This window comes from Haliotis rubra, unplaced genomic scaffold, assembly GCF_003918875.1.
Source record: "Haliotis rubra isolate DU_JTF1 unplaced genomic scaffold, ASM391887v1 Scf423, whole genome shotgun sequence".
Classification (NCBI taxonomy): Eukaryota; Metazoa; Mollusca; class Gastropoda; order Lepetellida; family Haliotidae; genus Haliotis; species Haliotis rubra.
The window spans coordinates 730,272-743,129 of NW_025767106.1; the positions used below are offsets into that span (position 1 = coordinate 730,272).

The window sequence follows — 12,858 nt, forward strand, 5'->3', positions numbered from 1 at the left end:
ATCATACTGCTATTACCAGAAGCCAATGTACCCTTCAATATTAAAAGTATATATCTACTAGTAAATCTACTAATCCCAACGAATCTGTATGATTTAGGATATAAGCTCCCTTAATGTCCCAACACTGTAGGTCAAAGCGTTTCGTTGTAATCATACGCAAAAATAAAATAACTCTTTAAGTCAGCTCCCTGGTTACAATCGCCACTCTTTGATTAAACAAAAGTACATTGTGCAGCAGAACCGCAGTAACCTCCAGTATTGATGACTGATTTACAGTATCAAATCTCTAATGAACTGTCTTTAGCTTTCTTTCCTTCAACATCTCCATCAATCGTGTAGCGTCTTCCCGACGTCCTGTCTGTGGTGTCAGCCAGTACGGTATTATTCGTCTCAGGCAACAATAATGTTAATAGTGTACAGACTACCATAGTGGATCCGACAATAACGAATGGGGGCAAAAGGTCTTCACCTCCCTGAAAAGTTACAGAACCTAAGATCAGATGTGAACATTTCATTCGATAATGTTTTTAATGTGAAGAATTATGCATAGTCAATGAATTTGTTAATATTTCATTTGGGTTGATTTGACATTTAACACCAACAATATTATACTTCTGACAAAGCATCCAGCTGCAATATCGATATTGAGAAACTATGTGATGTAAAGTGAGTGAGTGTGTGAGTGAGGTTAGTTTTACGCTGCACTCAGCAATATTCCAGCTATATGGTGGCGGTCTGTAAATAATCAAGTCTGGACCAGACAATCCAGTGATCAACAGCATAAGCATCGATCTGCGCAATTGGGAACCGATGATATGTGTCAACCAAGTCAACGAGCCTGATCCCGCAAGTCGCCTCTTACGACAAGCATGGGTTACTGAAGGCCAATTCTAACCCAGACCGTCACGGGTTATGTGATGTAGAGACTTGAATAACGTAAAAAATACACGTTAATATAATAAATGTTGTGTCATCGATAACATAGAGGTTGTAAATATGATATACTACTAACAATTGTTATCGACGGGAAAATAATACACTCTTTCAGTTCTTAGTATCTCTTAGTATACTCACTCAATATTTAGATCATAGTACCACTCACCATGGCAAATGCATAAGGAGACACGATACTCCCTACACGGGCAGCAGTGTTTGCAGCACCATAACCCAGATTCCTGGAAGAAGAATAAACCGCAGTTTCAAGTGAGAGCAACAGTCGGACGTGTTTGCAATAATACTGGCACGTGACAGGGTGGAATTGGAGTTACAGGGGCCATGGGGCCCGATCCACTAAACACTCGTAAACCTATGATAAACATAGAGTTAGGACAGGTTGTAACGTTATGAACCCTTTGTGAAATGGGACTCACATACCCAAGAAGCCATAATTCGCAGTGAAGGATGCACCTCTTACACATGTAGTTGTTCTCTTGGCATGGCTCAAGTCCCATATCTGTCCATCATCACGTGTTTAACCCGACCACCATTACTGTCAAAAACCCTGGTTACTCAACAGTTCGCTCTCGCTAAGGTATATCTAGTACCTGATAACTGTCGGGTATGTTTCACTCGTAGTCATCTGAAAGGAGTTCCAGGCTGTCGCTACTCCAAGCCTACAGATCAGAGCCATTGTCGTTGTTGCTGGTCCACGGATGCTGTCACTGGAAACTGGCAGTGAACCACCATTTGTAGAAAATTCATGTAGCCGGCATGATCCCAGATCTGAACGTTTACTTTGGATTTTCCAGAGGACGTATGGCACAACTGGAAAAATCTGCCTTTGTCCACTCTAAGTAAGTGTCAGTAACCAGCAACGCTAATGTTGCATACTCGTCATATGTGTCAGGATAATCAAAACTGATAAAGAATTGGCTTTAAGCAATCTGTTCAAAACACAATAAACACGCATGCACCACCAATACCTTCGTTCTGACGATAAAACCAGAAAAACATTAATTGTAGCAGTCGCGAAATTTCTGCAATTTTCTGTGATTTTATATTTAGTAAATGTAACTCGCGTTCACTGACAGAAACCAAACTACAAACGAATACATGCATAGATATTTGTAAAATACTCTTGAATTATGGAATGCTCACCGACTCTTGATACAATAACCACTCCAAATGCACCAACAGTAGCTACAGTGAAAAACAAGAATGTTGTCCATCGCCTTCCGATTCTGAAAGATTAAGAACTTCACTGAAAACATCAATACTGTTTGTTGCTTAAAGCCGCCTTCAGCAATATTCCTGATTCGTGAGTGCGTGTTGTTTCAGAGGAATCATATAAACATTTATTTGAAATGAATAATAGTATATGCTAGAAACTATTAACGTACAACACCACTGTTGATTTACGTTTTTGAATATGCAAACTAGCATTTGTTTTTGGTATGGTATGGTATGCTGTGAATGTACAAACAAACCTGCTACTTAGGAAGAACACCATGACTGTTCCAGGTACAGCTATGACAGAAACCAGGAACATGTTGAGGTAAAGGTTCCCCATCAGGTTTCCCACGCCGAATGTAATTCCATAAAACGAAAACGACATGCACATCCTGTGGGGAACAATGGAAATAAACAAACATGCATTTGGGTTGTAATTATGTCCGAGTTAAGGGAAAGAACGTCTCTGAATGACAACTCACCAGATCACCTGAATAACCAGGGATTTCCAGCATATATTCCAGTGACGATAGATGTCAAGATAGTTGTATTTGTGATCAGATTCTTTTCCCCTTTTCTCTTCTTCTGATAGTTTCTTCAGGAGAATGGCAGTATTGGCTGGCTTCTCTCTTTTGTTGTACTGAGCCATCTGATCTACCACCTTCTCTGCCTCTTCCAGCTTACCATGAACTGCAAGCCACCGCAAACTTTCTGGTGCAACACTATGGAAGGTTAAAGGGGGTGTCAAATAATTCATATATGGATTATGTTTATTATGAAAGATCAAATCCATCAGAAATGAAACGAGATAAATTACATGCATTGATCAATCCTGGAAGGTAACCGTTTCTACAGAACGATAACATTTATTTTCAACGGTATATGTATCAACAGATAAAACAAGCGAAGAATTAAACCAAGTCATAAATAGATGATTATTCATCAATACACCAATAGTTATGACAAAACTTACAATAACAATATATGTATTGATCAACGATGATAGCCATCGTTATTACCTCATTTAATATGGACATAATTTTGTCAATAAACGTCATTGTTACCCTGGGAGGTTACATGTAAAGCAATGCGAATCACTCACAACCAACAGGCCAAGAAAGGGATATGTAAAGCTGCTAGTATGATATGTAGATCTGACCAGTCCGGACGCAGCCAACACGACATTGCAAACAGAGCCGATCCAACTTGCCAGAACGGAACAACAGATGTTATCTGGCGCCAACTCTTTCCTATGAACTCCATTGTGTATGGATAGCTCACCACTAAGTTTGAACCAACCATTGCTCCAATCAGAAATCTGTAAAATATACATATGCTTTATGCGATACCATTTTGTTTAGTGGCATATGTTAGTGGTAAATCGAACCAAATGTGTGTTAGATACTTGTATTTTTTCGTTTAACGGTGTAAAACGATTAATGTATTTGTTTATAGTCTACCTTAGCACAATAAACATCTGCCATGATACTGAAAATGCAGCCACCAAGTTGAATCCTCCGTGTAACAGCAGAGCGATGTAAAAGGTCTTCTTTCTGCCAATAACATCAGCAGACTGGCCGCTTATGATGGCTCCTAGCAAAACACCTCCCATTTGTACTGATGTGATGAACAACCTGATTCCTGCCCTGTCGCAGACAAAGTCCCACTGAAACGTAATTTTGAATGTCACTATGAAGCAAACATGGTTCAGTAGGACTTCTTCCTACATCAAACACCACCTTCAATTAAGATGTTACATTCTATTTCAAACTATTAAAATGTAAAGTCACTTCGGCAGTATTTCAGACTAAGAAAGTTGTAAATTTATAAAAGAATAAAAACAAAGTTTGCTAATATACTTCCCTGTCTGCAAAGGACAGTAAAACAACTAGATTGTTCAATATAAGTTTAAAACTATTAACTAAATCTAATATTTTGACTATAAAGGACAATATACAATATAAAAACAGGCTATAGATTGCCAACAACTGAAGGTAGCTCACCATACTATGGACCATAGGGGCTTAGAGTACATTTGCTTCTTGCATGGACTTTAGCTGGATTTACACCATCCCTTCAGCCGTTAGCAATTTAGACAAATGTAGCCATACATTTAAAAGAGACATAGTGTGCGATTAAAAAGGGGAAAGTTTTAATTTACTTTTAATGTTATGGGACTTACGTACCCTCTCAGGAGGGACAATACTTTTACAGTACTTTAAGCCCCTTTGAGGATACAGCCACTAACAATCTAAGTTTACTTATTTAAACTTCCAATCATAAAATATTTATCTATTTTATATGAAACAGACGTACCATACTATTTGTATGAAATGTGATTGAATAAATTCAACATTTGGCCTTTACATTTACTGGTTTCGAAGTTTGTTAATCGACAAAGGATACCGGAAATAGATTTATTCATTGTTACAAAATACTTCACAGATATTCAGATAAGATGCAAGGTTCATTTGATAACAAGTCCGTCTGTCTCGAAATAGTGTAGAAAATAGTGGGATAAGGACTTGATATGAGACGCAAATCTTTGGTGTATACTTTCGAAACAAATCTAAGACAGTGCTCACATAATTTCCTTACCTCAGTTACAACAGTATTTTTCTCCGTGCTGTACACAAAAGAACACGAAGTGCTATTGTCACCAACTGAGCACTGCTTCAATCCTGTGTAATTACTGGCGCCGCTGGTCATTTCGTTCACACACCACCACAGTTGCGGTGTCACCCCAGCGAAAGTCATCATACTTTGATTGCATTTTTCTTGCTTTTAACGCCGCACTCATCAATATATTGCTCAATAATGGAGGGACTGACATCATGAGCGTTGATCTTTGCCTTTCTGATATTACGTATGTGCATATTGATGGATTTTGACAGAATAAGCTACGAAACGTATATTTAGCTGTTTCCAAGTATAGCGTAATTCTAACTTGTTGTTCAAGAAGAACACGGCCATTTCGCTGGGCAAAGAGATCACCGATACGAGGAACATGTTGACATATAGGTTCCCAGTCAAGCGCCCAACGCCGAAGGAGATGCCATAGTATACGAAGGCCACTAGTAACCTGCAGCAAACAAGGCACATTGATCAAAGGACACAAACAGCAAAATGAAAGACATTAAATATTTGGTTATTTGAAATCATCCATCTTTCAGATTATGTTAGGCTGTTGAATGTTTTTGTTTGGTGTGCAATAACATTTGACTAATCCGAAAATATCATGTTGTTTAAGATGACCCGCATCTATATTATACCTACATGACCTGTCAATAATCAAACCTAGAACATTGACAAAGTCTAGTGTCTGATGTCATGAGCAAAGATACACACCAACGATGACGTTGGTCACTGAACCGGATCATCTGATCAAGTAGGTAAGTTCTTACAACATGTTATAAGGATCGAAATCCGAAGACCATATACGAGTCATGCAGATGCGATTATTATCAGAAATATTGCTGAGTTCGTTTTTTTAATCTGGAAAAACCAAGACATTTTGTTTGAAAATTTCTTTGCGGTGTCGTATCAGTTATATTAATGATAACCCCTTCCTACATAGTTTTGCTTGAATAAAGCTGCACATATTGAATTATATAGAATGATAAATACATCTCACCATATAACTTGGTGAACAATAGATTTCCTGAACATACTCCAACCACGATAGATATCCAAATAGCTGTATTTACGGTCGGAGTCGCCGCCTCTCCTTTCTTCATCTGACAGTTTCTTCAGGAGGATTGCGGTGTTTGCTGGCTTCTCTTTCTTGTTGTACCGAGCCATCTGATCTACCACCTTCTCTGCTTCCTCCAGCTTACCATGAACTGCGAGCCACCGTAAGCTTTCTGGCACAATCCTAAAGATGTACAGTGCAGCTACTGAATGTTGTATTTCATACCCTGACAGTTGGTTGCATCGTTAAATTCATTGCTGAGTGTAATGCTTCAATAGACATATAAAATGTCATTTACATTTCACAGAGAGATTCAACAACAGGTAAAATATTCATCCATTACAATCTGACTGAAAAAAGGATGTTCTCACCACTGATATTCCAATATGCTCATCATAAATACCGCAGAACATAAACTAAAGCTGCAATCTAATAAGTTAAACATCGTGATGTCTGCACAAGGCGTATATACACATATGGGTTGTTTACTCCCGCAAACAAATATGTATTTATGAGAACATTAAAGAGTAGCATCAGAAGAGGTCAAATATTGAAATGTTACAGAAAAGCAGGACATATATTATGTATAGCGCCAGTACTGAGTATATGTGTGCGAAATTATATTCCAGTTTGGGCATAACTGACTGTGTAGCATGTTAACTTGGCTGACGGGTTAACTCTTTTGAAAATTCTCTATTCGAAACTCTTAAACAAATAGGGGTGTCATGATTGAAGGAACTAAATGTATGAATCCCTGTCCAGCTATATACATACCAATGGCAGCGTAATGGTCATACACAAGACTTAGAATACTGTATTACGTAGTTGGTAACTCACATAATCGTTTCATCATATATACATGTAGCTTCTAAATACCACTCACATTTGCACCAGATACAATATACAGTATATATTACTAACAGATAACCAAAGAAAAAGGGAACTTGAATGGCTGCCAGTATGATGTGAAGATCGGACCAGTTTGGACGTAACCAACAAGTGAGAGAAAGCAGAGCAGATCCACGGGCCAGAAGGGAATAGCGGCGATGATTGGACGCCAGCGGGTCCCTATGAACTCCATTGTGTAGGTAAAGCTCACCACCAGGAATGAACCAACCATCAATCCAATACAAAATCTGAAAAAATATTCTCCATCAGATGGGGACACCGAAAACGAGTGAATAATAGTTGAACCTGCTTTCAGTCATATTCGATTGCTTCTTTTCCGAATGGGAAAATGATGAATTCCATGCATTATGGACATGCTGAGGTTTAAAACTTAAACCAATAGGCTGTTCATGGACCCTGATGGGATATAATCAGTATGTTATATATAATAAAATAATAATATAATTAACTGAATAAGAACGAGTGGGCATTGCAATGGCAGGCAATGCAGGCACCTTTAGTGTTAACTTTAGAATGATTTCATACATGCCTTAACGCAATAAACATCTGCCATGATACTGAAAATGCTGCAGTCAAGTTGAACCCTGCGTGGAGGAACAAAGATATGTAGTAGGTCTTCTTTCTCCCAATGACATCAGCAGATTGACCACTAATGAACGCCCCAATCAGCACACCCGTCATCTGAACTGCTGTTATCAATGGCTTGATCCCTTCCATATCACATAACAGGTTCCACTGAGAACAAAAATGTGTATCTGTATCATGTGATGTAATAATTGACATTTTAACGGACGGGAACTGATCAAACTACTTTAGTGTTTTCAATATGTAGTTTTAAACATCTAATGGTTAATGTAAGGCTGATCAGGGGAATGAGTGTGTACACACTCAAAAACAGGATCCACTTGCTGAGTGTTCTAATCCCAGATACACTTTTGTGACAATATTTCTGTTAGAGGCACAAACACACTTCTGGTTTTAATACACTTTGTATCCAATGCGTAACGTACTTTTAAAAATAAAAATCCCCTAAATTTGGTTGCTGGTGGTGATGGCATTGTAACAGTGTTAAAAGAGAAAAATAGATGTATGTGTTGCTTGAATATTTCATAATTTGAGATGTTAATGGCTAGAATCGAAATGTATGAGGTCGTGCTAATGTTTTTCAGTCCATTGTATATTTATCAACTGATGTCTCCTGATGACATTAAACTTCAACTCACTCGTAAGCGGATCCTTTTGTAATTATTTCATGTAAGTAATCGATGTAACTTGGGATATTAGGGGCCATATTTGTATATGTTATGGCAGTTGATGTCTATACGGATACCTGAAGCACCATATCCTACACTGATATCTAGAGAACGATAACGAATACCAAAGAACCATTTGAAAATGACCGTAAGCACCATCCACTAATGATACCTGGGCGATCATCATATAATGATGTATGCTCAAGGAACAAACTTCACCACCCCATATTTTTCAAACTATCAATATGTTACAATTAGCCACAGCGGAGGAACCTTAATCAAACCTCACTGTCACGTAATATCCGGATACAATGATGCTAAAAAATAATTACATGACAACTCACAACTAAGAAAGAACCAAAACCGTAGTTTATATAAAGATGCCTACATGGCGAAGAAATGCATCTAGCTATGGTCGTCTGACGTGAACAAATGTTTACATATACAAGATTCTGGCAAACAATCCTCATGAAATTACCTAAGTATCAATAATCGAGCACAATATCATTATCAGGTGAAACCTCCGCCAACATTCTTGTGTATTGCAATGCGTTATGATAATGTAACGAAAGACCCATAATGTCCCAAACCTGCTCCATGGAAATGAGGTTTGGAGGCGACGCGCATTTGATCGTAGGACGTGCATATCTAAAATCAATGTGTGGTGCTCTTGACGCGTCAAAATAGTCATACAATACAATAATTATATCATGACTAGAAATAGCTATATGGGGCTTAACATCAGTAGGTGTTGCGGTACGTTTTTTTCCATATGTATCCTGTGTAACAAGCGCACCATCTAATCATTTTGAGAGATCTTCTTCTGATACTTGGGGATAGTTTTATCAAACTATAATGCTAGCTACACCTTGTGGACAATCTTCTGCTGATGCTTGGGGATAGTTGTAAAACTATAATGTTAGATACCTTGAGGTCACTGTTAACATGATTCGTGGCCAACCATACTACCACGATATACACAAGAAGCTGCACCCCAGTATTACACGATCCTATAATGCCAAACTAAGCACTATCTTGCAATGACATTTGACACCCTGTAATGATATATACCTGCAGTTCCATCCTGTAATGCAATACACTTGGTTCACAATGATATATACCACAGGGCCTAGATTTTCGATGCTCTCTTAGCGCTAAGGTAGTCGTATGTTAATGTATGGCACTTACAACTATCTTAGCGATAAGAATGTCTAGACCCAGGAATACTACTCTTTGATAATACGTCACTGTCCGAATGTCGGCACATATAAAACAACTCGGACCATTTCGACACAGCTGAGCACCTTGATATTCATTATGGGAATTTGTTTTCTGTGACATTTATTCACTAAATGTCTTATCGTATACATTTTCGTCATACTATTTGCATACTTGATCTAACATGTAGGTAGGTTTATGCATGTAATGTTTCAGTGCCCTTGATATCATTTGTAGATATTAGATATTGTTTTAATGATTAGAAGTTTAAATTAGTAACTTAGATTGCTAGTGGCTGTACCCTCAAGGGAGGTTAAAGAGTTGTAAAATATTGTCCCAGTGAGAGGGTACGTAAGTCCCTAAACTTTCAAAGTATATTTCAAACTTACCAGGATTTTTAGCATAGAAGTTCTGTGATTTTTAATTATGGCTAAATTTGACTACAATCGCCATCGGCTAAAGGGATGATGTAAAAAATCCAGCTATGGTCCATGTAGGTAGCAAAAGTCCTGGAAGTCCCCTTGGTCCCTAGTATGGTGATCAACCTTCAGTTGCTCTTGATCTATAGCCCATTTTTATATTGTACTGTTGCCTCTAGCGATGTATATTTATGATAGCGTACTAGTTTTAAATTTAAAGCTGTGATAATCTAGTATTTTTACTGTCCTTCGATGACGTTTTTTTACATTCTAACTTTATTGATTTTAATATTGATATAAATTAAATTGGTCTCTTCACGATATAGCTGCAATATTGCCGATGTGACGCTTAATCTTAACTCACTCACTCACTATGATACTATGTAGATTACATTGTTTTATATTATTTTACAGGACCACCATCGTATAAAGTTACCGTAAACATATTATTTTCCCGGATATCTGGAGTGAGTGAGTGAGTTATTATTTAACATCACATCGGCAATATTGCAGCCATATCGTGACGAGAACATATTTGATTTTGAAGTGGAATATATTTATATTATAAAAACCTGTGGACGAAGGACAGTAAAACAACTAGAATATCACAATTAGAATTAAAACTAGCGTGGAAAGTTTAAAACTAATAGCACTATTGGGGCAATACAATATAAATACAGGCAAGATCTCGCCAACAACAGAAGGTAGATCACCATACTAGGGACCATGGGTGTTTAGAGTACCTTTGCTACCTGCATGGACCCTAGCTGGATTTACAACATCTCTTCAGCCGTTGGCGATTGTAGGAGAATTTAGCCGGCAGTTAAAAGAACAAAAATATTACGATTAAAATGTGGTAAATTTACATCTTACTTGAAAGTTTTGGGACTTACGTACCCCGGATATCTGGAGCAACACCAAGATGATGCTTGCATTATAGGATAACAACACCTTGGGAACCATCACTTAATGATACAAGCCTGAAACACCATCCTGCAATAGTAAATGCCGAAAACATCTTAGCACAGACCCATTATATTCCTGGGAAAGAAGGTAACTCCATATTGCTGAATGTGCAATTCGTAATAAATACTTCTGAGTTAACAGTCCCAATCATGCCAACGTATATGCAAAATACTTAAACACATCAAGGCTGTTTCTTTAATGAATTTAATGGTAACTTACTTCACTGATGGCAGTGTTCTTCTCTTGGCTGTACACAAAAGTACATGTGCTTTCGTTGCCTGTTGCCGGACACGCCTTCAGGCCAGTGTAGTTGCTGACGTCGACGTTATCAGCAGCATCGCTGACGATGTCCGTGCACCACCATTTTTCAGGGTCCACTCCCACGAACGACATCATCAACATTCCCCATGCTATCAATCCTTTAGGAACCATGACCAGCAGCATGATGGTGATCTGGAACCGTGACATTCCCCCCACACCGTCTATGATCTCATCAGAGTACATCCTTGTGTCTTCTCTTAGATCTGGAGATATACAAACATGTATCATTTTGTTTCAGCAACAAGATAATAAGTGAGTGAGTGAGTTTAACGTCATCCCGGCAATATTTCAGCCATATAGTGACGGGAAAGGTTTTGCATTCACAATAAATACAAGCCGTTAAATAGCCAGCCATAGAAGGACTGAAAAAATAACTAGAGTATCACAGACGGTGTTTAAACCTAGCATGTGAATCTAAAACTAGTTTAGTTACGAAGACGATATACTATAAAAAAAGGCTAAACATCGGCAACAACTGAAGGTGGATCACCATATTAGGGACATGGGTACTTACATGAGATTTGTAATAAAGTAAAAACTTAATATAATGTTTCCATTAAGAATACAATTTACACAAAACTATGCTGTTTGTCATTCGACTACACACAAATGTATATAGACCACAATTTGTGCCCAGCCAAGCTAACGAAACAGGGCAAAGGGACATCAGAGGAAATCATGCATAATGTAAAACATGACCTAATGACCCCACTTGTAATTTATGCTAATTGTAATAGGTAAAACATGGCAATGGTCACATTTATGTACTTGTGAGAGGACAACATGTAATAGCCGCGACCATAAATGTTCCCCCTGGGGCCGGATGATGTATATAATCGTGTCATTCTTCTCCCAACTGTCATTCTGAAGAACACTGAAAACACATGACCGTTGGCAAGCGAATTCAATCCGGTTCCCCTGAAAACATGTCACATTAGAAAATGTAGAAGATTGCATAATGCCTGTCAATGTGAAGTACCTTACCCAATTCGACCTCATTTACAAAGGTAAGGACCTATCTGCCACATTTAATATTGCGTAAAATATATTTATGTTTATGACGTACCTTCGAAGCAGTTGGAATGTGCCGAGTTTCAGAGGTATGGCATCTGTAGGCAATACAAGCTTCAGCTCAAGACAGTGTGCTCACGTTGTGTGTTCGTAACGGCCTCCACGTGTATTGCAGGGCGGCCTGTATGTAAATATGTAAAGTGACTGCGAGCTTCAAGTACTTGGTTTAGTGATTGAGTTAATTTGCATTAGAATGTGTCTGAAGTATGTCAGACCAACGTGACATGAGCCAAGATAAGGAGCCCATGTTCTTGTGGCAGCCTTGTTTACGATGTATCAAGTCGCACATATAAGGAATGTATTTGTGGTACGCTCGCTGGCTTTATCTGACCTGTATCCAGGGCCCTTAGACAAATCCGTCTATATGTATTATGCTGAGTCCCATTGCAATTCGTGTTTGAGCAAATGTTTGAGGATCCTGTACAGCGGATATGCGTCACACTTATTACAAACAGTATATTTATGTAGCTTTCTTTCTTTAGTATTTTCACACATTGCTATAAACGGAAGCCATACCTTATACATGTACAAAATGTAAGCTACATGTATGTTCGGATTATGAACGATAACGTGAAACCGTCACCATAACAAATGGGTGATTTGTTTTAAACTCTTTGCATGTGTTGTCTTTGTTACGTTGTTTCAGTGAACCAAGTGACACCCATTTGAACTAAACATTTGAATTTCATACATATATCTGAAATATTTGTCAAACATACCTTGTTCCCGATCACACGACCTTATGCTTTGAGCATGTGAAATCATCTATTTCTAATGAAATAATATTCATGATGAAGAACAATTGTCACTTACATGATACTATACACGTTACAGCAGCAGA

General features: G+C 38.1%; 2 protein-coding genes across 2 annotated transcripts in view; one reads left to right on the forward strand and one right to left on the reverse strand.

The window, feature by feature from the left end:
- LOC124288746 (solute carrier family 22 member 15-like) lies at window positions 1-12,170 on the reverse strand. The gene is made up of 15 exons (XM_046725274.1): window positions 12,013-12,170; window positions 10,845-11,149; window positions 7,299-7,504; window positions 6,782-6,996; window positions 5,804-6,011; window positions 5,117-5,251; window positions 4,768-4,930; window positions 3,630-3,835; window positions 3,272-3,487; window positions 2,652-2,891; window positions 2,427-2,561; window positions 2,098-2,180; window positions 1,545-1,668; window positions 1,103-1,175; window positions 1-473 (listed from the first exon to the last, which is right to left on the reverse strand). The coding sequence occupies exons 2-15, from the start codon at window positions 11,127-11,129 to the stop codon at window positions 279-281; spliced, it is 2,484 nt and encodes an 827-aa protein (XP_046581230.1). The 5' UTR covers window positions 11,130-11,149; window positions 12,013-12,170; the 3' UTR covers window positions 1-278.
- The window catches only part of LOC124288757, a 22,761-nt gene continuing 21,733 nt past the window's right edge, over window positions 11,831-12,858 (forward strand). Inside the window, exon 1 of the mRNA XM_046725288.1 lies at window positions 11,831-11,953. Coding sequence (XP_046581244.1) covers window positions 11,905-11,953 — 49 coding nt within the window. The 5' untranslated portion in view covers window positions 11,831-11,904. The remainder of the gene's footprint in view (window positions 11,954-12,858) is intronic.